The following is a 24,298-nucleotide window of genomic DNA, read 5'->3' on the forward strand; positions in this document are numbered from 1 at the left end:
CCACCAGTCTGTTTGAGATTGGGCTCTGCTACAGCCAGCTCTCAGCTCATGCCTGGCACTCGCAGCCAGGGACAGCAAAACTTCACCCAGGGATGTTTTGCTGGCTTTTCACCACAGCCAGACTGATAAATAGCTGTCTCCACGCCTGTCTCCCTGGAGAGAAGCTCTCACCACTCTGGCAGGTTGCGAGGTGCCAGAAATTCAAAGCCCATTGTTGGTCTCACTTTCCTCCTCGGCTGCCTGTTCCCAGCCCACCCTGCAGCCACCGCAGTGCCCGTAGGTCACTCGGGGCTGGCACTCCGTGAGTGGGGGGCAAGGGCTGGGCTGGGTCGGGGATTTCCCGGCAAAGCTATTGACGGGAGGTGGGGGAGAATCTGTATTCACCAGTGATCTGTTCAAGGCCAGCAATATTTTTTAATGTGCCCCAGGGCTGTCTAGGCTCAGATCCTACAGATGATGGTTTAATGCTCAGGGGAACAGGCCTTTATTTTGCTTTTTCTCTCTCCTCTCCTTTATTCCCATGATGTCTCTGGAAGTGTTAGCAGACCTGTGAGCCAGCCAGACCCACCGCCCTCCTCCCTGTCATCAACGCAGAGGAGCCTGGTGCTGTTGTTCAGTTCTGTGCCATATGAAAATAGGGATCAATAGCCCAGCTCCCAGCCCTGGATCCAGGAACATGGGAGGAAACAGCCCCCATTATTTTAAGCTCTCTCCAGAGTGGAGATTCTCACAGTCTCTGACGCAGAGATGTCCGGCAGAGTTTTATCTCTGCCTCAGCTCACATCTGAGCTCACTGCAGGTCCTCTGCTGTGAGGACATGCTCTTTCAATCCAACAGCTAGTGGGAATGGGCTGGTTTTTCACACCTTTTAAAGCAAAAGTCACATACCTCATATTTTTTCCTCATGTCAATTGAACTCAGACTTAATTGCTATTCTCAGCAAAATAGGTTGCTGCCCTCTGCTCCTGCCACTACCCTCATCATCATTGATGGGCTAAGGCTATAAATAATTGAAGGCAGCATCTCCTTTGTCGCCCTTTTTTGTGATTTGTATTCAGGGGCTGCTCAGGGTCTGTCTCAGCCCAAGAAGCTGCACAGGCCAAGGCTGAGCAGCCGTCAGAGTGAGCAATGGTGTGAAGATTCTCCTGGGAGTGCAGGCGTGCATGGCAGACATCAGCAACCAGCCTTAACCATGTTCCTCTTGGAATAAAAGCCACAGGGCAGAAGCTCAGAACATACAAAAGTTTTATTTTGTTCTCATGAGGAAGACTATGAGAGCCATCCTTACCTGAAATCAGGTATTTTACAGAATGTAATATATATAAAAAAGGAAATACATATATATTAAAAAATACCTTGCAGTTACATGACATAGCCAAGAGTACAGTTCATAGTGTATCTGCAAGTTCAACCTTCCTTAGGCCTTCTGCTCCTCTACAAGTCCTACAGATGCCTTTTTGGATGATAGCAAAATGTCAGAGTGGCTCATCCACTGTTGGATTCTTCTGTTCATGGAAAAACCAAAGGAGGAGGAGGAGGAGAAAGAGAGGCCTGAAGGAGGCTACAGGCATGCAGAGAGCACAGCAGGCAGTTTTTGCATGTTGCTTACAGCTATGCTGGCAAATGAAGGAGAAGGTCCTGCTGAAGGAAGGACAGCTCACCTGACCTTGTTCCTTGTTGGGACTTGTCTGCATGGGCCATGGAGGGAATCTGGGGATATATGAATATTTCTGATGTTAGGTGGGTTTGAGGCAGTCTAGAAGGACTTGGACACCTGCAATAGGCCACAAGAGCCATGAACAAACACTGAACACTACTGGTAACCTGTAAATCAGCTAAATCAGTGGCCTCAAAAGCAGTGAAAAGGGACTAGGTTCTTGCAAGAATGAATAAACTGTCATGCAGGACTAACCAGGCCCCTGAGAAAGAGATGAAAGCCAAGAAAGGGTGTTTTATATGAAATGATTCTGCTGAAAATAAGTATTGCTTAGATACAGCTGATGTGAAGCTGTCTTGTAATGGAAAATTTTCCTTGGGAGGTCTGCTGTGGCTGGAAACCACAGAGCTAATCTCTAACTGGAGAGTGCTTCAGGTGATAGAAAATTGGAGAAATTTTTGTGGCTGGAGGTCAGGGTGATGCTGAGTTCAAACCCTGCTCTGTGTCCTCGTGTTCTCTGTGGGTCACTCATCCCACATGGTGGGATATAGGTATCCTTTTTGGGCTGGTGATGTCTTGGCAGCCATGGCTGAAGTTTAGGGATGAATGTGGATGCATCCTCACATCTTTGGGGTCAGGTGGGTATCACCTGAGATGCTACCAGGAAGGCATGTTTATTTGCATATAAAAATAAAGGCAAACTCCCAGGACTCTCTCACTACTCCTTGCACAGAAAAGGGCTTCACTAATGTGGGGAACCTGTGAAGTGCAGGCCTGCCCACATGCATTACCTGCCCACATGGGTTACCTGCACCGTCCCTAGGCTCTGAAGCTCTGTAGTTGCATCTTCTGATGGAGAGATCTGGCCAGAGAGTCCTGGGGGTGGGGATAATTCCCCTGGGGGTGGGGATAATGTACACAGCACAAAGCTTTGGTGTCAGGGAAATGCCGCCTCAATTGCTGCGCCTTTTTCCTGGCTTGGAGGGAAGTTCCCTGGAGTGTGGGTGAGGTTTGCAGATGGGCAGCACATGCAGAGGACACCAGCTGAGATCTTGTCCTTCACCCCCTCCTTCCAGCTCCCTAGCAAGCATTTCCTAAGAATGCGAGCGAAGGGATGCGGGACCAAGCGAAACAAATGACCTGGCAAGGGCTTGGCATGCGTGGAGTATCGTGGCTATTGCTTGCGAAAGACCGGAGTCTGGAGCACATTAAACAATAACAAGAAGAAAGGGAGCCGCGGTGGCAGCAGGCTGCTTAGTCACTCATCTCTCCAGCTCTGGGTCCAGAAATGTCCATCTCTCTGAGGAGCCCGTTTTCTGCTCCACCCAGTCCACGTAGTTTGAGACCTTGGTGTACACACCGTACACCTGCTTGCTGCCGCACTCCTCCGGGCCACCCCATGAGACCAGCCCTTGGGCCACCCACCTCCGCGTTCCTGGGTCCTGGATGACGAAGGCTCCCCCGCTGTCTCCCAGACAAGTGTCCTTCCCCCCCTCGTAGTAGCCGGCGCAGAACATGTTCTCGGTCACGCTGTAGTTGCCTGAGCGCGACTCGTAGCTGGTCTTGCACTCGGCGTGCAGCACCACGGGCAGTTTGACGTACTGCAGGATGTCAGACAGGGTCCTCATGCCTGAGCTGATGATCTCATCCACCGTGATATTGGGGTTGGAGATCCCCCAGCCAGCCACCAGCCCCAGTGTGTTGGGGTGAGGCCCCTCCAACTCGTGCTCAAACTGGGGCAGGCAGACAGGCATGACATACTTCCCCATGGTCACCTTCTCCTTCAGCTTGACCAGTGCGATGTCATGGTTGTAGTTCTGGATGTCAAACTCCTCATGGAGGATGATCCTCTCCACTGTCCTGTTGACTGCTTCCATCTTGTTCCTCACATCATGAAGGGCCAGATAGATGGTGACGTGCTCCTTGGAGACGGGGATGACGGTCTTGTCCCGCCGCTGGGACCGGAGCACATGGGCAGCCGTCAGCACCCAGGACTCTGAGAGCAGGGCCCCGCTGCCGAACCATTTGTCATTGGGCACCCGGGACATGTCCTCCACCACAATCAGGGCCTGCCAGGGGAAGAAGCCGGGCTCTGCGTTCCGCCCGCCGATGATGCGCTTGATGATGCCAGGCAGAGGACGAGCTGGCCGGCCACACACTGGGGACAGAAGGACAGGACAGTTACTTCCAGCTTATTTATCTAGGGAACCAATGAAAAGGGTCATGTGGCTGGTTATCTTCAAACCAAACTCTTTTGTCCTGTTTGGTTTTGTTTTTCTTTCCATTTTCAATTTTTGGAGTGATTTGGCTAGATGCACACCACTTCATAAGCAGAAAGGCCAAATGAGTAATCTTACAGACTCACTGTGACCTGTGAGCTCACCCAGCCCTTCCCAGACCTTTAAGGCACTTGCCTGGCTCCTGCTCAGTGTGCCAAGAGACACAGGGGAATGATGGTGGGAGGACTGGAGCTTGACATCAGCCCAGTCTCACCCCTCACTCTGAGACCTGTCACGAGGTTTGTGTTCTCACAGCCATGGCATTTGCCCTCCTGGAGCTGCTGTGGCTGGAGAAGGCTCGGCCATGGGATGTTGCCTAGCACCATGGGCTTTATTCCTGCGTCTCATCAGCCACAATTCTGGCAGCCAAACCAGAAGCTCTCTGCTCAGCTCTTCAACAGACCCAGAATTAATGCCTGAAGAACCCTGACATGGTGCCTGCTTTGCTTCCAGGAGCTTTATCTAGTCACAGTGTTAGGAAGATGAGGGAATCAGGATGCTGAAGGTGGCTCTGAGAGGTTGGACAGGGTGGGGAGGGACAATCCTGTCCCTAAGGAATCTAAGCCTTGGGATATGGCTTTTGGTGGGGCTGATTCCTGCCTGTGGCAGCACTGTGGAGCGGGACTCTCAGGTGGCTTGGGAATGCTACTGTCACTGGGAGGCTGTGGAAGCCTATATGGGCTTGTCCTACATCTGAAAGAGTCACAAATCACAGCAACTCAGGTGCTGGTCTCATCCCTCTCAGTCTGCAAAAAAAACCCCAGATTCTCCATAAAAAGTGCTTGGACTCTGCCTCAATGCCACCTGTGCTGTGAGGGGAGGATGCAAAGCCTCACAAACAGAGGCTCTGACCCTTCAGGGTGGTGGGGTCAGGGTGAGAATCAGTCTTGGAACCAGGGCAGGAGCACTGGAAGCTGCTACTGTGGATTTGTTGAGGCTGGGGTCTGTCTCTAGGAAAAATGTAACTCTAGAAGGGAGGGAACATGGTAAATGTGTGTCTGCATGTGCTCCACACCCCTGTCTTTCCCAGTGCTGAAAGAAATAAAAAACATGCTCAGGAAAAGAATTCCTGAGTCCCAGCCCAGCTGCTCTGCTGCACCGAAGCCGATGGATGTCCCAGGGAGATGCTTTTAGAGGAAGTGCATCCAGCCAAATATTTATTCTATTAAATTACATATCAAAAATGCTGACCAGGCTGCAAATGCTCCCACTAATGGCAGAGGCAGGCATGGAGCAGAGGTTCCTGGAAGAGAGGTTCCTATTGATGCGGAGGTGCATGAGACACAGGGGAAGATCTGAAGAGCAGCTGGCCAGCTGCTGCCTGCAGATGCTGATCTCAGGAGAGTGTCACCCTCTCTCTGGGATTTTCCATTTTCCTGAAGTCTCTTTGACTCCTGTCACTAATCACAAGGCCTGGAAATGGCCCATGAAAGCAGCTACGGCCCCAAAGCTGTCCCCGTATGCTCCCAGCTCAAATTAGTTCAGGCTGAAACATCAAGCAGAGATGCAGAGAGCAGCTGCCACAACAAGAGCAGCCACAGTCCTGGTCTTAGAGTTTTGTGGGATGCAGGGAATCTTAGGAGTTCTTCCTCTAGCCTTGCAGTGTCTCAGCATGGCTGGAGAGCAGATACCCTCCATGGGGTTGGGCCAGTGTCTGAACCCCAGGGTGGTTGCAGCTGCAGCTGCTGCATGGCAGCCGGATCCCTGCACCTCTCTGGAAAGCCATCCCTGCCCTGTCTGACATCCTGCAGTACGTCAAATCCACACCCAAGCTGCCTCCAGGCCCCTGACGTGCCAGCCAGCCTGGCCCCATGCTTGGCTATGGCTGGAAACTCCCAGAGACTTTTGTTTAATCCCAAGCAGGTGCCTGGCCTGGAAACTTGCTGGCTGCAAACATTTCTGCCGCTGCTCAAAGACTTGGGACTTTTCCTTCCCTGTAAAGCAGTCTGTTTTTTTCTGGAAGGCTTGAAGAGGTGATAATTGCTACTGGATGTGTACACACTGCCAACAGGAGCTGACAGCCAGGTAATGCTCTGCTCTTGGCTAAAACCATCTCCAGGCATGCTGGGGGCTGAGCGTGGCCAGTGGGCAGCTGGTTTTCTTGTGTGCTGGAGTGGGGAGCTTGGGGACTCCTGACAGCTGGGATGGCTGTGGCCCCGGTGCCACCACAACCTGACCCTCTGGGCCTGCTGGGATAGCCGGAAGCCTCTCTCCCCACCACCCTCCTGGCCACGCATTGTGGTACTTGGGTATAGCTGGCACTGTCACCAGGAGCAGGGCTCCTGCACGGCAGCATCCCCTCCCTGCGTGCCCCTGCTCCGCACCCCTGCTGTGGTGAAGCCACCCCAGCGCAGTACCTGGTCGGCAGGATGGCAGCTTGGTCCCCAGCTCCTCACTCCTCCACTGCCCCAATGCATCGCACGTGTAGGTGGCTGCAAGAGAGCAAAGTGTTAGCTGGGCTCTGATCCTGGCATGAGGGATTGTCCTTTCCAGTGAGGAGATCTTGCCCAGCTGTCAGGGCCCTTTGAACCCTTTTTAAGAGCAGGAAGTGACCTCCCTTTTAATGCTCTCCGTGCTCCATTCCCGGGGTCATGGGTTGCCCTGCCCCCATGCAGGGAACATGTCTCCATCCTCAGTTTCATTGCCTTGAGCTGTCTGGAGGGCTGTGCTATAGCCTCAGCCTCTGCTGGCAGCTGCCTCCATATAAAAATGCTGCCAATGCCCATTCTGCTAATACATATGTGATGCTGGGACCATATGCAGGGAGATAAAAGCAGGAAGACAAGAATGTGAGGAATTCTTTTGGCTTTGGTTGCTGAGGGAGGAGAAGGGAGAAGGGCTGGGCTGTGTATGCACCCTCTCTACTGTCCATAACTGGGTCTGAAGGGTACAGAGAACTGTGGTGCTTGATAAACCACCTTGTGGTTTTTCTGTGGTTGTGGACCAAGGGGGATGGCAAGAAAAACTCAGTCTGATATGATCCCACTGCTATCTGTTCAGCTTTGTCTGTGCTGAACATTTGGGTGCTGGGATGAGAAGCCTTGCAGAGCCCTTCCAGAGGCTGCTGGACCTGGTGCTCTCTCCTACAGCAGCAACTTTCACAGAGACACAGAAAATTTTGTAGTCTGCAGGGAGCAGATGGCAGGGTAAGAAGGCAGAATGCAAAACAAACACCCACACTGCTCTGCCTAGGCTGTGAAACACTCAGGCAAAGCAGCTGGCAGGGCCAACTCCATCCTACCTCATTGTGGAGCAGGATTTGTCCCATCTGACAGTCACAGGGCAGACACAGGGTTTGGTGTGTGTAGGCTACATCCACAGCCTGCTGTTTGCAGAACACCCTCGAGCTGCCATCCCAGGCTCCCCCACTTGCATCCCGTGTGCCCACCCTCACTGTGCCGTGGGGAGGTGGCCTGGCCCCACTGCTCACCGGTGCTGTTGGGGGCCATGTGGTAGTAGGGGTGCTGGCAGTGGTACTGGATGGCTGCTTGGTAGGTGGTCAGGTTGTTCCTGGTGGAGAAGGTGACAAAGCCGTGCTCCAGCTCCGGTGGCGCTTTGCAGTCAGCAACTGAAAGCCAACACAGAAGGGGGGTTGAACCCTGTGCTGCATCTCGGGGTGTTCAGCCAGCCAGCAGGCAGGTAGTGCTGGGCTTTGGCATGAGATGGTGGTCTTGTGGGGCAGACCAAGGGCCTCTGTGATGCTGTGTCCATTTTCTCTATGGCACTGCAGGAGGCTCTGTCCTGGGCAGCCTGGCTCTGTGAAACCCTCCCACGGCCACCCTGCACAGACAGAGCACATGAGTGGCACCATGGAACACCAGCAGCGTGTCCCACCCACAGGCTGTGTGACCAACACCACTCTCTGGTGGAGACCTCAGGCCTGGGAGCCCCTCCATGAGGGATCAAGATCTCTCTGCTGCACCAGTGAGAGGGGAAGAAGCCTGTCCTGGCAGGTGAGGTCTGTTGTGAGATGGTCCCAGAGTGTGTCTTTGCATTGAAGAAGTGTGCAGGGAGAGGCAGGCCAGCTCACCAGCTGTGCATCAGGGGTGCTCCTCTATGCACAAGGATTTGCTGAGAGCACAGCCCTGTCCTTCCTGCTCTGGTCTTGCTCACTAAACAGTGCTGTGAACATTTACAGATCAGGTGGAACAACCCTTGGTCCTGGCTGTCCTACGACAGCAGGAGATGAAGGACATTGAGAGTGCGACTTGGCTGGTCTGCAGGCAGGCCTGGGGCCAGCACATGTGGGTGAGACCAAACCTGCTCCATCCCCCAAGACATCAGCAGGGTTGGCTCTGCTTTACCAGTCCCTGATGTCGACTCAGGGTGTGATGGAGGGAGAAGAATTTTGGGGTGCCATTGCCCTTCCCCAAGGCCTGTTCACGGTTCCCTTTCTCCCCATGATCCCTCAGAGTGCTCTGCCCAGCCTCTCCCCATGGCTTGTCCCCATTATTAGGTTTGTGCCAAACACTCCAGAGAGGACTCCAGGCTGTGGGAGGGTTCATCTACCAAATCCACTACAACACAGGAGTCACCTCCTTGGAGCTGAGCCTCCCTACCACATGGGCAGTTCACAGCACATTCAGGTGATGCTGTGCAGCCTTCCCCTACCCCATCCTGGGTGACCTGCCCTAGTGGAGGGCAGGAACCAGGGTCTGATCCTGCCAAGAAACGCAGTGCTGTGGAGCTGCGTTCTGCTATGTTTAGGATGAGGGGTTGAGGAGGGAATCAGTGACTTTGCAATAAGCAGGTCCTGTGGATCAGGGATGATGTGAGGTCTGTTGGTTCCCATGTGTTCCAGGATGTGAAGGGAACAAGGAGAGCAGTCCTAACTGATCCAGGCTAACAAAGAATTACCTAGTCACGGTAGTTGGAACCAGGGATATGTACCACTGCTCAGGATTGCCTAATTCCTTGGGTGAAAAAAGCCTGATTTATGGCAAAATACTGCAGCTCACCATTTACCAGGGTCCCCTGCACTGCCTGTAGAGGCAGCAGGTGATGGTATGAGTGTGTAGGTGCAGGCAGGCTGGGTGGAGACTCTGGGTACCTGTTTCCTTGCAGGAAAGAGGGAATGAATGTCAGGGGACCATCCTGACCATCTCTACTCTGAGACTGTTTATGGCTGCAGGGCAGCATTCACTGGCCTGCACAGCCCATCTCATCCCTGTGTGTCCCTCAGACCTGGGCAGGCCTGATCCCTGGAGAATGGGCTCTTGCAGAGAGGTGTTGCTGCACCAGTGTCCCAGGTCCTGCTGAAAGGGAGAGGGGAGGGCATTCATTCTATGAGCCTTTCTAGAGTTTTCCCTCAGGAAAGGGACCATTTAGCATCTCTGTCTTTGGAGGACCAGAAGTGGACTGACATCCCCAACACACACCTCCTCCTCCTCCTCCTCCTCCTCCTCCTCCTCCTCCTCCTCCTCTCCCAGCCTCTGGTCCACATCCCAGCATCCTCCTAGTGGAGCCTCCAATGCCCCGGGGAGCACAGGGTGCGTGCCTATGGTTCCTGGGGATGTGAATGGAGCCAGATACCAGGCTCTGACCTCCTTTAGCTGCAGTCAGCCTGAGGCCAGTCTGCCCTCACCTCTGCCAGGCCAGCCATGGGGAGCAAAGGGGAAGTGGAGGAACATTCATCCCCCTGTGTCGGTGCCAGGGCTCGGTGCCTGCAGGAAAGGGCTGGGGATGCCAACCCATCCTCCAGGCCTCCTTGTCCGGAGGGTCTGAAAGGCACCAGGACTCTTGGAGAGAGGAGAGGAAGGAGTGTTTCTTATTTGTGATGCTGGGCCAGTGAGGAAGGACAGTGGGAGACTGAATCCAACCCACCAACCAACCAACCGGGCAGCTGTGCCACAGTCCTTGCACGGCTGCCTTGGAGGGGGAGCCAGGGCAGCCCAGGAGTCTGAGGGGAGAGGGAAGGATGCAGAAATGCTGGGAGCTGGCAGCAGCCCGTGGTGCCCAGGTGGCAGTGCTGGGGCCAGGTGGGCCCCCTTCCCCTGGGGCAGTGTGTCAGTGGGAAAGGGGGGCTCGACGCCAATTTCCTTCACCCTTCTCGAGACGGAGTTAAGAAAGCACCAGGCGTGGGGGTTAAGAGTGCCATGCCGGTTAGACAAGCCACAGAGATGGATTTGGTAGCCAGGCCAGTGGAAAGAGAACCTGCCCTGGGTACTGGACAGATCAGAGGGGCATCGAGGCAGGCTGCCCGTCGGGGCGGCACGGCCGGCGCCAGCCTCACGCGGCCACTTGCTCCGAGCCGGCTCTTCCCTCTGTCTGGTTGTCGGCTCTATCTGCAGCTGCACCGAAAGCAGAGGGGAAGGAGGAGAGCAGAGAGAGAAAGCCCAATTAGTAGATGAGCAGAGAGAGACATGCAGGAAACCCAGCCCCCAAACCACCAGAAATCGTTAATGAGCTCCCAGTGAGCTGTGCCAGGGTGCTGTGGATGCCAGCGGAGCCACGGCCCTGCTGGGAACCCCCTCACTCTGCTCAGCCAGGGCAACCTGGGGGTGGTGGCTCGGAGAAGCTGTCACAGGTTTCTGTTCAGCCTCTCCAGGCTATGGAGCTGGATTTTATCCACTTTGCTGAGAAGTTTTCTATTTTCTGCATTGTTTGTGCCCTGCCTCGCACAGCCATCCCAGGGAGGTGGGAATCTTTGCAGTCTGGAGGCCTAAATTGCCCATTTAGGGGCTTCTTGGCTTTCCAAAGAGGTCTTAGAAATTTAGTGTCATGAGTCATATTACACAAGAAGGGATTACTTCCAGCCCAGCTGGAATAATGCAGGTAATAATTTAAATTTTCTCAAAAAGTAATAATTTTTGGTGTTAAAAATATTTACCTAGTTTTTTTCTAATTTTTAGACAATGCAAAATTTTCTCTGATCACTGGACAAAATCAATAGGAATCTGTGGTAGTGAGAGTGTAGGAGTGGGGAGTTCCTCAGTAGGGCAGAGGCATCACTGACCCCACAGCTTTTAAGGAGCCCTTTCAGTTATTAATCTATTTAGCAAGTCTGAGAACCTCCCAGTTTCCATTTGGCTTGAGAAAACATTAATTAGAACTCCAGAAATACTCTTTCTTTCAAGGTAAGATGTGCAATTATTAAAAGAAAAAGAGTCTGCCCAGATGAAAAGAACCTGGATCCCAACACCCCTAGAAAGTATCCCCCCCGCTGCCTCTCCTGGAAGGACCTGGGACAATCTCTGACCATGTTTGCTGCTTTTCTCCTCTCTGGGCCAGCCTTACAGCACTGAGCAGCAGTGAGAGCCTCCCTGAGCTCTGAGAGGTTTGGGGGAAAGGCAAAAGGTGTGATCAGGTACATCTCCCACACCTGAGCTGAGAGAAGAGCTGGGCTAGATGAAAGAAGATGATTCAAATTATCACCTGTCCTTTCAAATGGCATTTCTTTTCTTCTCTCATTTTCTCCCATTTTAAGGTTTGTAAATATTTGGACATTTTTCTCTCCCCTCTCCCTTACCTGAGCAGTGCTCAGTTTAGGCTAGTACCTGGGACCTCTCTAATGCCCTGCATTTTAATAGCCTCCATTTGGAAGGAAATTTAGAGCAGGAACTAGATTATCCCACATTGTCCCAGGCTTACCTGACAGAGCCAGTTCTCAAGAGCCAGGTTTGCTCTTTCTTTGACAAGGAGACAGCAAAGTGGCTCACAAATCAAGTTATACGAGTAATCTAAATAAAAGCACCAATCTCCTGCTTGTGGCATTTGGCCTGAGCCCTGTTATGTTATCCAAGAACAAGCCAAAAGAGCTTTGCAGGGTTACGTAGCCTCTCTGGCTGGGTTTGTGTCTCTGAGTAAGGAACTCCACTCTGGCAGGGCAGCTCCCGTTAGCATGAAATTATTTGAGCAGGAGAAGGACATTGGCAGGGTAGGGAAGGGTGTCCTTACTTTTGCAGATAGGGATCTTGTTACTCCATGTGCCATCCTTCAGACACTCGATCTGGAAGGAGTCACTTTCCACATTATCCTGTGCAGAAGGTACCAATAAAAAAAAAAAAAAACAAAAAAAACAAAACACCTATCAGTGTTCAAGAAAAGAAAGAAATCTCTCAATAAAAAGGGAATTTCTTGGTGATTTTGTCAGGTTATAGCTAGCGTCCCCTGGAAGAGGACTCTTTTACTTAAAAATTGCAATAAAATCATAATGAAAAACTTGAGGAGTTTTCTTGCTGCCAGCAACTCAGTGGCACGCTGAAAGCCAAAGAAGTGGAGTCACTTATTCCTGTTGTAAATGTTAAGATGGGTAAGGAGGCAGCTCTGTATGAAGGATGGGACTGGGAGGAGATCAGAGAAATACCCAAGTCCACGTTGGAAGTCAAAGTGGGCTACTGCCTTGGAGGGAAGACAGCCACCCCATGAGTCAGCCATGCTCTGTGGTTCTCAGCTGTTTCCCAGAGAGAGACTGCCAAAGTCTTGCCCCCCTTGATTCACTAAAGCTGTCCTCAAGTCCCTGAGGACCTCCCAGACAGTGGAGGCTGGCCTCTGCAGGGCTGCTGAGACAGTGCCCACTGAGGTAGGGGGCAGGCAGAGCCCTGGCAGCTGCCTCAGAGTTTTTGCTGACTTTTTCTCTGGCAGGGGTGCCAGGCCTGACATTCTATGAGGTTGCTGGCTCCGGAGGGATGCTGAGAGGGTGGCTCAGGGAAGTGCTATCTCCTCTTTCCCTCTGCATCTTTGGAAAGGAAAGGTGTTTGCTCTCAGAGGAGGTGTTTTCCTTGCCCCTGGGAAGGGGATAAGGATGATGTGTGATTGTGTTCGCTCTCCCAGAGATGCAATGGCTTTGAGAGGAAGTATCCTCTTCTTCCTACCCATATTCCCAGCTCCATGTTGTCAATCCATACCTTCAGCACTTTGTATCCAGTGTTGCAGCTGATGACAACCTGGTCTTTGAAGGTGTACTTGGCTTGAGAAGGCTCAATTTTCCCATTGATTGGTGGTTGCACCAGTGGGCACGGGTTTCCTTCGAATAGAAAGCAAATGAGGCTAAACAGAGGAATAAATGGAGCAGATGTAAAGTCCCAGCTCTTCTACCCAGGCCATGTAGCAGAATTTGAGCATCTCTGCCCTGGTTTTACCCTTAGTCTACACTGGCATGGCTCAGCCAGGCTGTTTTAGAAGGCGTGGAGGCTCCATGACTTTCCTTCAGTCTGTAATTCTTTGTCTTTGAGCATTACAAATCTGGGAGCTAATAACAGTAGCTTGTGCAATTATCCTGCCCAGAACTGCTCTGCTCTGCAATATGGTCTTGTTTCAGAGCCCAGTTGTTGTAGAGGGAAAAAAGAATCCTTTGGAGAGAGGGCTCTGTGTTATTTTTTGCCTCTCCTGTTGTGATTTTTGGAACAGATCCTTTCTGGAGACAGGATCATGGACTACCAAATTCGTGGTGTCAACCTGCAGGCTTTATAAAGCCCTTTCCATTCCCAAGCCCAGCAAACAGAGGAAAGCAGCAGGAGTTACCAATTGCTGTGTATGACAACTTCCAGCCCCTGTTCTCCCCGGAGTTGTCACTGTGGAAGCGGATCTGCACGCTGTTGGTTTGGGTTTCAATGCGTCCTGGGGACTTTTCTCCACAAAAAGGTCCAAACTCCTTTTGGCCTGCTTTGATCTGCCGAGGCAAAGATGAGTGAGTGATTTGAGGGGGCTCTTTGATCCCTGAGGCCAATGCATGGGGCTGGAGTGGGGCTTAAGCACCATGTGTTGAGGGGATGTGAACAAAGAGGGTTACTGTTGGTTAGATGGGTCACAAGAAGATGTGGTGAGAGACATGGGGTCAGTGGAGCACAAGGCTCCTGCTGATTCTGTCATCCCTGTTTAGACTGGGGACACAAAAGGCGAGTACAAGAGGAGGAGCGTGCAGAGCCCAGCTCACCTTGATGTGGTCATATGGACAGGTCACCTCAGGGTGGTCTTCCACATCAAAGCTGTCCTCAAAATTCAGGGTGATGAAGAAACCCTCCTCCAGCTCGATCCGGTACAGGCAGTCCGAGCTCTTGGGGTAGGGGCTGGGGAAGTCGGCACTGGTGATCACCCCGCTCCTCTGGGTGTAGAGGTTGTCACTGCACTCCACTGAAACACAATTGTGGCTCCATCAGGGCCCTGACAGTCATGCCCCAGCCCTGACCATACTCAGGAATCCTCCCAGTGGAGTGGGGTCTGTTGGGTGGATCCATGGATTCCAAATATGGGTACATGGATCCCAAATATGTGTCCATACAAGGAGAATCTCAACAGCCAACTTCCAAATATGCCCATGGCACAGAAGCCCTGGGCTGAGAGCTAGTCCCAGCTAATCTACATGATGCAGATTCAGAGCAAGGACTAAAGCTTTTCATTTTTCTGACTTGAGGAGATTTGTAGAACTTAGCTAAGGAGTACAGCCCATGGGAGAAGGAGTCCCAGACTACTGGTTTGTAGGGGGAGAAGCACCTCATCTCTCCTGGCAGCAAGAAGAGGGATGTTTTGCTGGTGCTTGGAAGGTGTGATGACTACTCAGGGACCCTCTGTGTGCCCATCCCTGTGTCTGGGCTGTGCCTGTGGTACCTTTGCAGGTCCTGTTGTCGGAGTGGAGGATGTAGCCAAACCTGCAGGAGCAGTAGTACCCGCCGATGTAGTTGTGGCAGTAGTGGTCACAAGCCAGCTCCTCATCACTCTTCTCCTGGCACTCATCCACATCTAGAATGGAGTTACCAAGGAAGGGAGGTCACCCTGAAGCTCTCCACACGTCACTCTTTGTGGGGACATTTGTCACAACACTGAGAAATCTGTTATCCCATGTTGTGGGTCACATGAGCACCCAGTGAGTCCCACATGGCCCAAGGGCTGCACATGAGTTCTTCTCTTGTCAGGGAACCCAAGGCTGACCTGAGATGTGGTCCCTGCAAATCTGGTTCCCTATCCTATCATGCTGGCCCTGCAGGCTCAAATGCTGCTTACCCACAGCGGTGTAATGGGCATCAAAGCCAGTGAAGCGTTCCTCGTTGGAGAAGTCAGACCTGAAGGTGAGCCCCATGTAGGGCCCTGGGGACAGGATCACTTGCTGTCCTGGAGCCTGCTCTGTGTCCGTTGTCTCCCTGCCACAGAAGGTTGCCAGCTCCTGGTCCTCAGTTTCAATCTGTTAGCAGAAAGAAGGAGTGAGCCTGGAGAGCCTGCTGTGCGTTCTCTGGGGAGGTCAGGCTGGGATTGGAATCATCCTCTCTATCCAGGAGCTCACACCACTGCCTGTGCTTGCCCAGGCTGTCCCCTGCCAGGACTCACCAGTGTCTCCATGAGGCACAAGGACTCAGGTCTGCCTGTTCTGCCTGGAGGGGCCTGTGAGGCAGATGCTAAGAGCAGGTGGCATCCAGGGTGTAGGGAGGAGCTGGGGGGTGTAAGGGGAGGAGGCAGGGTGGGAGCACATTTGGGAGGTGGGATAGATCATGGGGTGGCAGTGCAGAAGAAGGGATGTAAAAATCAGCCCTGGTCATTCCCACTCAGAGCTGGTGGTACCTGAAATGCTTCCCCTCACCTCTTCCCATGGCTCAAACACTGATCCATGTGAGGGGCCTAGAGGAGTCCCTGCCTATTGGTTTTGCATCAGCTCAAAGCAGCAGCTGTAGTTTCTGTCCCTTGGGCTGCTTTGGACAAGCTTGGTACTGTCCCTCCCACCCAGGCTCTCTGTCTGGCTCCAGAGCTGTAGTTCCAGGCACTGCTGGGACTCTGACCATGCTCCCAGAGGGCTGAGGAAGGGGAGTGATGAGCCAGGGTGCCCTGTGTCATATCAGCACATTTGGTAGTCTCTATGTGCATCCCTTTAAAACACAGCCTTAGCTGTGCCTTAAAGCACTGTAATCCCTGCAGAAAACCCTTCAGTTTTCCCTGGAAATCCTCTCCTTTCCTTTTTCCTTGCCATTTTCTCCAGCATTGATCCACCTCCTTCTCCTACACATCCCATCCCCAACCCCATCCCATCTCAACCATGATCTCTCCCAGGCAGTTCCCAGCACCCTGCCTGCTTTCCCCAGGGGATTTGAGTATGAATAAGGCTCGGCAGAGGAATGTGATGAACACCACCAGGCAGCCTCCACTGCTCGAGCCAAGCCACCGCTATTGAGGCTGTGATGAAGTCCACAGCCCCCCAGCATATGCCTGGCAAAAACAGTCATCTGCTCAGGGGCCCATGGGGTCCTGGAGGTGTTGGAATGCTGTCCCTGGCTTGCTTGGCCTCAGCAAGAAGAGACCCTTCTCTGACTCCATCCCAGTCACCTAGAGACCCTCAGGATGTGCCTGCTGGGGAGGGTCTGGGGCTGAAAGGGAAATTTCCCAGAGCTGAACAAACAGGCGGAAACTCGTTCACACCAGGGAAAGCCAACATGGAAATGGCAACTCAGCATGCCTTGACATTGCCTCCAGATATTTTCCATCCTCTCATACAAGCTGGAGCTGGCCAGAAAAGAGAGACACTTTCCGATGATAAATTTTGGGAATTTCGAGAAAAAACACGCACCCTGCTTTGGGGACAAAAACCCAATTGAAATTTTTTTTCTTTTTTTTTTTTTTTTTTTTGTAATAGCATTCTGGGGCAAAAAAAGAAAACAAGTAATTTGGGCTCCATCTGGTTTCAATCCCTTTGAAATATACTGTGGTGCTTTAGAATTGCTTTTAAATCTGAAAGATTGTTTTGAAATGAAATAGTGTTTCAGACTGAAAAACAGGAGTGCCATCACCAGAAGTGAAGGAAAAAGGCACTTCAGCCCTGACGCGCAGACGAGGCTGTGCCAGCACGCGGGACATAGCCTCTTCCACAGAAAATGCTTTTTCTTATGGAAATCTGTGGGAAGGAGGAATTTCCAGCCAGCTGCTCTGTGTGGGGCTGGTGGCTGTCACCTCTGCCAGGACTCAAGAATGGGCTCCCATTCCTTGCCTTCAACCCCAGAGTGCAGGACCTGCAGCGCAGCACCCATGAAGTGCTGGAAACTCTTCCCAGTGTCCTGTGTCTCGGCTTTAGGATGCTCCAGCCATAGGGCCAGTCCCAACACTGCCCTCAGCATCCCTGGAGCAGCAGGATGGGCCCCGGGAGAGCTGTGCTCTCCTCACTGGAGGTATCCACAGCCCCTTATCTGAGATGGGTCCCATGCCCCGAGCCACAGGGAGCAGAGGCAGCCCTTCAGCAGTAAACTAAACAGAGAGGTCATCATCCCTGGTTAATTTTTGCTGCTTCTGCTGGGGACTGTATACTTTTTTGTAGATCATTTACATCCAGCTAGCAGGCTGGTAATTAAATCCTGGTTGTTTGTTTGGAGTTTCTCCCTCTCGGGTCACGATGTCGACGTTTTCACTAGAGAAGATGTGTCCCTGAGGGAAATATCAATTGCCACAGAGAAATTCCCTATAAAAATATGCTGAAAGAATCTTCCTTTGAAAAATAAAATATAGCGACACCCTTGTGCTTTAAATTTACCCTTGCCAATGCCTCCTGCTGTCTTCCCTGTTTCTTCTTGCATCCTCAGTCCCTCATTAAGACTTCTGCCCTTCTGGATGGAGGCAGATTGGTGTCCCTCTCTGGCTGTGGCTCTATCCCTCTGCATTTTGGCTGGTGCTGTGGCTAATGGGTGTCCCAAGCTGTGGGGCCTCTCTCTTCCCCACACTGATTCCCCCCTTGGGTGAAGGACCTGGGATGCCCTGGCTGGCAGGAAAAAAATGCTGTCCCAGGGCAGGGGCTGTTGGTGATGCCTGGGAGCACTGATGCTCTGGAGGTGCCTCCTGCAGCCAGGGGCTTAATGAAATGCCAGAAACACCGAGGGGAATTTGGCCCAGCAGTTTGGTGTCTGCTGCTAGAGAGGAGCAGGCAGTCGGCAATACGGAAACACAGCCGCCAGCAGCCCCCCCTCTCCAGCCCTCCAGGAATGCACTAATTGGACTGATGAAGGCCAAACATACCACTTGTAATATATATAAATGGCTCATTAGGCAGAGAAATCGCAGTGCTGGGCTGAAGACACTGGGAACATGACATGGGGAGGAGACGCTCAGAGCCAGGGCAGGGCATGAAGCGGCCCCCGCCGAGCGGCCCCGCAGAGTGTGGCAAGAAGGCAACACCCAGAGCAACGGGGCTTTTTTTCCAGAATGATGCTGCTACTGACTGCTGGGAATGAAGCAGGGACCTGCCCCTGCAAAAGCCTCCATCTAAGTCTCCTGGAGATCTCCCGAAGATACATCAAGGGTCCTTTCATATGCAAACATGAAATTGCCCTGAATTTCCAGGGGAACATAGGTGGCAGCCCCTATGGGTGACAAAGGAGGACAGCTGGTTTCCTGTGCTGTGGATTTGGCTTGGATCCAGAGACTGTCCCCTCCTGCATGGCAGCTGCACCCATGTGCCCTGTTTCTGGGCAAGGCTTGTTCCCTGGAGGGGCTGGGGATGAAAAGAGACCCAGGCAAGATGCTGGGGTCCTGCAAGAGCTGATCACTTGCTCCCATGCCTGGTCTTCCTCCTCCCCCTGCACTGTCCCCAGTGGCACAGGGGAATGGCCTCTGCAGAGAGGTGTCTGTTGGCACTTTCCTATCAGAATAGGAAAGACAAGCAGCAAAGCCCTGGGCTCTTCCTACTCCCAGCTGCCTCCTGGGGCTCAAAGTGCTCGTTTTGGGACCCCACACTCCCAGAGAATGAATGACCCTCTGGCTGGGGCTGGCTGACAAGACCAAAAGAGGATGCTCTCCTCCTGAACCCCCAGTTCATGCCAAACCTTGATTTGTGCTTTTTCTCACTTGTTTGAATAGAGAAAGGTGTACATGGGTCCTGTGCACCCTTCCTGCAGCCCCAGCCTGGGCATGCACTGCCCTGAATGAAAAACCAAGCCTGTTCCCTGGTCCTGCATGTGCCACCAGTGTCCCATCAATCATTGACGGGTGTCCCCCCATCTTCATTCCAATCAAGGAGCTGGCTGCCAAGCTCTTGGGGGCTGATTTCATTCCAGGGCTTGATTGAGCAATGTGCAAAACCTCACAGACAGGCCCCCAGGCTCAGATCTGTATAATAAGCTTGGGGATTTACTCACGATGGTCCCTTGGAAGCCAGGATCTCGTTGCCCATCTCCCTGTCACTGTGCTCCTCAGTGACACTGCTCAAGTCATTTAACCTGATTTTCTAGTCAGGGCTGTGGCTTTTTGGGTGCCCTGGGCCAGTGCTACAGACTTGCAAACCATGGTGAAACCCTCTGCAAATGAGGAACCCCCAAAGTGGTTCCCTGTGGATGGTGATGAGCTGGGCAGAGCCTTATGAGCAGCACAGCAAAGGGAAGGAGCAGGAAGAGGGCAGCCCAGGGAGGGTGGCTGCTCCATCCCTGTCCACATGCACCTGGCAGGTGGCTGACAGCAGCCACCCAAAACCTGAGGAGAGGCTGTACCCAGTGTGCTGAGGCCCAGAGTTTGGTTCTCCAGTTTGGTTTTCTACCTGCATGGGGGGCTTCTCCAGGTGGGTATTTTGGGGATGGCTGTTCCTCCCATTCCTCCTGGCTCACTTCCCTACTGAAGTGCAACTCCCCTTCTCTGCCATCCCCATTTGCACAAACGAGCCTCCCATGCTGTGAGCATTTCTTTAGGAGCCACGTTCTTTTTATATATATACACACAGGCACGCGTGCATGTGCATATATATAAATAAACAGCTATTGTTTTAATTAGCTATTGTTTCAGAGCTCTGGAAACTGTTCCCTTCTGCAGACCACCCCGAAGGCAGAGGTCTTTGTGGGTTTACAGCTCAGATCATCCTGAGCTTGCTACTTGGGATGAGCTTCTACACCGCTTAAGAGCTTGGGTGTGTGGGCAGCCAGGGAGTGAGGTAAGCAAAGGCCAGGGCACAGGGGCATTTTGCCTGTCCTGAATTGAGTCCCCACCTGCTCAGCCCCTTTTTAACCTGCTTCTTATGGCAGTCAAGATGATGAAGACCCTGAACAAACAAGAAGGTGTTTCTTCACACACACAGAGGCACATAATCATATATTTAACCTGTCCGACTCTCTGGCATGTGCTGCTGCAGAGATTAAAGTTACCCATGAGCTCAGAAAGCAATGGTACAAGTTCATAGATGAGGAATCCATTGAGCACCATGGAACACAGAGCTCTGCCTGTGTTTCTGAGCTTCCTCACTGTCACCAGCAGAATATTACAGAGAAGCACCTGTATGTGCTAGTTCTATAGTTATATTCTATAGCCATGCATGTGGCTTCTGTCAAAGAGGGGGCTGATTGATGCTGTTTTTACAGCTTGCATTGGTGGAGACAGAGCTGGACACACAAACCCAAGGAGGAGAACAGCCATGGAGTCATTCACTGCTCTCCTTAATGTTTTCTAAGCCAGTGGTTTAGTAGCATCAAGACTGCAGCCTTACCCAGCAGAGTAACCTCTGGATCTCCTGTAATCCATCCATTTTCATCACTTTCCAAATGTAATTCTGTGGTGGAGGCTCCACAAGCGGAGTTACAGCCCCGAGCAAATTTATACAGCTGAGATCTAAATCCCTGTGAAAAGTACCTCCTTCTTATGGAAATCCAGCGGCAGGGAGAGCTGTGGTGCCAAGTTGGCACCATGGCCAAATAACAGGGAGCCTTATGAAAAAGGAAAAAAGAGCAGGGGGTGAAGGGCAGGAGGAGGGGTAAAGCTTGGAATGGGGAAAGTTTCCAAGAAATCTGTTCCTTGAGCTTACTGGGGTTTTAAAACAATATATCTCTATATATGTCCCTGGGCCCTTGTGTTTGGAGAAGATCCAGGAGAAGCAGAAAGAGCTAATCAAACCTCAATGAGAGCTGAGTGAGTGCCAGCACAATGGGGAAATTAAAGCAGGGAGCAATAGATCCTAGAGGAAAAAACACACAAATGTTTGCTTTGTTTTCTTAGGGCAAGAATAAAACAATAATTTCAATTATCTGGCAACAAGCACCAGGGCCAAGTTCTGTGGTTCCAGACCTGGGAGCAAGCTCCACCTGCCTCTGTGTGAAGGAGCAGGGTGGAGCTTGTCCTGGGTGATGATATAGGGTATGTTCAGCCAGGCAACCTAGAAAGCACCTGCTTGCTACTGCTGATCAGCCAGAAACACCACACGAACATTTTCAAAGATATGGAGAGCCACCCGTGTCCTGCTTGGAGAAACCTGTGGTGTAAAGGCAAGGTTGCTCTGGGGCACAGTGTGTGGCCACCACAGTTTTGGGTGGGTTACCATAACTCAGCAGAGAAGCAGACTGAAATATTTGGAGGTTTTGGCCATGACAGTTCCCTGGAAACCTCCATAGCAGCTTCAAGCTCAGGTCTAACATTTCCCTTTTGCTTCCCATGGGGCTGGACAGGGTGTCCCAAGAGCCTGCAAGGTGTGGCCAAGGATCCAGGCTGGCTGCAAGAGGCACCCACAGCCATGGCCTGACAAAGTGTGCCCAGCTCAGGGGTTCTCCTTGCTGGCATCAGAGTGGCACAAACTGGTGTTTAAGCACAAGTGTTTTATCAGCCCATAGGTGTGAAAATCCCTTTGGGTGCAGTAAAGAATTTGGGTGCCCAGATACTTTCAGAAATTTGTTCGTCTCTGGGTAAGCTCTGACTCTGGTGTCCCACTCACTGTTGGTCCAGTGGATGCTGCCAGCTTACCTGTGTTCTCCCTGTGGTCCACTGGACTGACAACTCCTGAGCCCAATAAAATGGAGAAAACTGTCTTGTTCCCAGCTTTTCCAGCACTACCCTTTCTCAGCTGGCCAAGGAACTCTGCTGTCTATCCCACCATCTGCCCTGAGATGTCACAGCTCACCTTCACGTAGTCGTATTCACAGAGGTAGGATGACTCCAAGTCAAAATGCATGAAGTACAGCTTGATTTTAAATCCATCAGGCACAGAGATATTCCACGTCATTTCCGAGTCACTGGGATAGGAGTCAGGGAAGTTGGGAGACTGGATCTCCCCAAACATGTCTGTCAGCTCCACGGCATCTGCCACGCAGAGCAGCAAGGCACAGAAGGGCCAGGCCAGGGGGTACCTGGAACACACATGTGAGGAGGTGAAATGAAACTCTGGCAGTGACAATACCTGTAGGAAGGCTCATCTCTTTTCCCAAGTGGATTGTGCAAGAGGAGATGCAGCACCATTGGTACCACGAGCAACCCCTGGGAGGTGGAGGTGGGATCTGCATGTGGCTCCCATGAGGGGAAAGCCCCTTTGAAAGATGGGTGCCACAGGTGCCACAAGTGATGCAAAGGCACCTCCACAGCTCCCAGCCAGCCTGAAGTGCCATCAGGAGCTTGATGTTTCCCATGCTTCTGGGAGCAGCAGCCATTGGCAACGTATCTGTTAACTAATGGAGCTCTGGTGGGCAAATCTCCATTTAATGGAAGAATAAACATAAGCATGCTTAACAAAATAATGATGATTTCTAAATCGATTTAGTGAAAGCATCATGGCAATAACTGCTAAATATCATTATTGTTATTATCACTATTACTGCTGAGCCTCAACCTGCCAAATTGGGATCATTAGCTCTCAGTAAACAGTGTACATCTTTGCAGCTGGGCAAAGATGGAACCAGGCCTCAGCTTTGCAACCCTGCATGTTACTTCTCTTCTCTTCTCTTCTCTTCTCTTCTCTTCTCTTCTCTTCTCTTCTCTTCTCTTCTCTTCTCTTCTCTTCTCTTCTCTTCTCTTCAGCATGCAGAGGCTGAGATTCATAAAGATGTTTTGTCATCAAACCCCTCTTTTAAAAAAATCTCAGTCTGAAGAGTTTGTCCCAACTTGTTACTAACTTATTTATCCCAAAGGAGGGCAGAGAGAACAGGTAAATCTGTGGTGGTCCAGCTGACTTCACACCAGCCTCAAGCTTCATTTGACATGAAAGGGAGCATGAACTGAGTATTCCTCTGCACAAGGAGAGAACACCACCCATGCTGGAGGTGTGAACACAAAAGCTTGTGCTATTGCATAGGACCCAGAAAGAGGAGCAGACCTCAGGCTCTTTACACATAGTGGAGCATACAAAGGAAAAGAAACATGCAGGAAGTAAGAGCCATTAGAGATTAAAATTTCTAAAATAGGCACTAAGGCCTGGCAAAGGCTTGTAGGTGTGTACAACAGACATTGGAACTACTCACATGTACACCTGGTTTCAAAATCAGGGCTTGATTTAGGTAGTCTGGTGAGGAAAGAAGATGCATTAGTGGATTATTTTTAACCTGTCTGTGTTCTTTCAAAACCAGGGCAGTAAATTTCTGGGGTTCATCTGTGTAGTGCCATCACTTTTCTCAGCTCTTCATCACAAATAAAAGTAAATGGGAGCTGAGAAATTCAGATTGATTTTTCTTTCAAGCAGAGTGAGGTTAAACATGCCTTTTTCTGACAGATGTTCTGAAACCACAAAAATGTGTGAAGAGAAAAACTGTTACTCCTCTGGTCAGAGTACATGCATGGGGCTGGATGCTGAGCTGGTGTAAATGGGCATCACCTCCTCCATTTCAACAGGCTCTTTTCTTGTGCGGCTCTGCTTTCTCTGAATCAGGGGAGGCAAAACACCATCAAACTTCTTCCTCGTGACAGGAAAGTCTTAACCTCATGTGAAAGTGATAAATGACCGTGGTGTGCACAGAAACCTGAAGCCCGCGCAGCAGGTCCTGCCTCGCTTGTCCCTCTGCCCCTCGGCCGTGGCGCAGCGGTGCCCGTGCCAGGATGTGCCTTTGGCTTTGCCGGCGTGCAAGCTGCGGCACGAAGCCGGGGCGTGAGCACCGCAGGGACAGGGGAGCTGGAGCCGCGGTCATCATCGAGAAACCTTCCTCAGCAGGACGGCCCCCCCTGCCCGGCCGTGTCCTGAGACCGCGGAGTGCGGGAGCCCGGGCTCAGCCCGTGGCGGAGCTACTCACCTCATTTTGCTGCTGGGCGAGTTTCCCGGCGGATTTGGTGCGGAGGATCGATGGCTCGCTTGCGGGGGACGGCTTTGCTTCTTTCCCAACGCTCCGCTGGCCGCCTTATCTCTGTCCGGAGATTTGCGAGCTTGTGTGCGCCTATGTGTGTGTGCGTCTGGAGCTGTCTGGCATTTTCCATGCAGGTCACGCCTTCCCGTGCCTGCAGCCGTTCCCCACATCCAGGCAGGCAGGCAGGCAGACCTGCCCGCATCCGAGCCCTCCTCCCCGCCCGCCTCTCCCTCCTCTCCGCCGCGGGGCTGCCCTGCGCTCCAGCATTCAGCGGAGTTTTTGTCTTCCCTAATCTCCAGAGTTTTGTGTGTATGTGTGTGTGCCCAGGCACATTGTGTTTGCTCTCTCTCTTTTTTTCTCCCCCCTCACAGCTTGCTTTGCCAGATGGCTAAAATTTGCCTCTCAATAGGGTCTGAGGCTCCAGCAAAAACAGAAGGCAAGAATGTGTG

The 24,298-nt window shown here is 52.0% G+C and overlaps 1 protein-coding gene across 2 annotated transcripts; it reads right to left on the minus strand.

Annotated features, from left to right (window-relative positions):
• Positions 1-1,228: 1,228 nt before the first annotated feature.
• Positions 1,229-24,019, minus strand: MASP1 (MBL associated serine protease 1). 2 transcript variants are annotated; one of them, XM_053986767.1, is made up of 11 exons: positions 23,799-24,019; positions 21,707-21,932; positions 14,875-15,052; positions 14,482-14,613; positions 13,811-14,007; positions 13,399-13,546; positions 12,783-12,901; positions 11,833-11,911; positions 7,367-7,504; positions 6,294-6,368; positions 1,229-3,815 (listed from the first exon to the last, which is right to left on the minus strand). In XM_053986767.1, exons 1-11 carry the CDS (start codon positions 24,017-24,019, stop codon positions 2,920-2,922), a joined length of 2,409 nt encoding a protein of 802 aa, XP_053842742.1. In that variant the 3' UTR covers positions 1,229-2,919. The 2 variants fall into 2 exon arrangements, with proteins under 2 accessions (XP_053842742.1, XP_053842743.1); XM_053986768.1 differs by lacking the exons at positions 1,229-3,815; positions 6,294-6,368; positions 7,367-7,504 and adding an exon at positions 9,716-10,226 and having other exon boundaries at positions 23,799-23,877.
• Positions 24,020-24,298: the final 279 nt, after the last annotated feature.

The sequence above is a fragment of the Vidua macroura genome, chromosome 10 (genome assembly GCF_024509145.1).
Source record: "Vidua macroura isolate BioBank_ID:100142 chromosome 10, ASM2450914v1, whole genome shotgun sequence".
Taxonomy (NCBI): Eukaryota; Metazoa; Chordata; class Aves; order Passeriformes; family Viduidae; genus Vidua; species Vidua macroura.

What these genes read in the sequence shown, in the direction of transcription:
- MASP1 (XM_053986767.1), bottom strand. Translation starts at nt 24,019, where the DNA reads ATGTGGGGAACGGCTGCAGGCACGGGAAGGCGTGACCTGCATGGAAAA. An exon ending in TCGCCCAGCAGCAAAATGAG is followed by an intron (nt 21,933 to 23,798) that starts GTGAGTAGCTCC and finishes TGTGTGTTCCAG; the next exon opens with GTACCCCCTGGCCTGGCCCT. An exon ending in CTGGATACAAAGTGCTGAAG is followed by an intron (nt 11,912 to 12,782) that starts GTATGGATTGAC and finishes CCTTCTGCACAG; the next exon opens with GATAATGTGGAAAGTGACTC.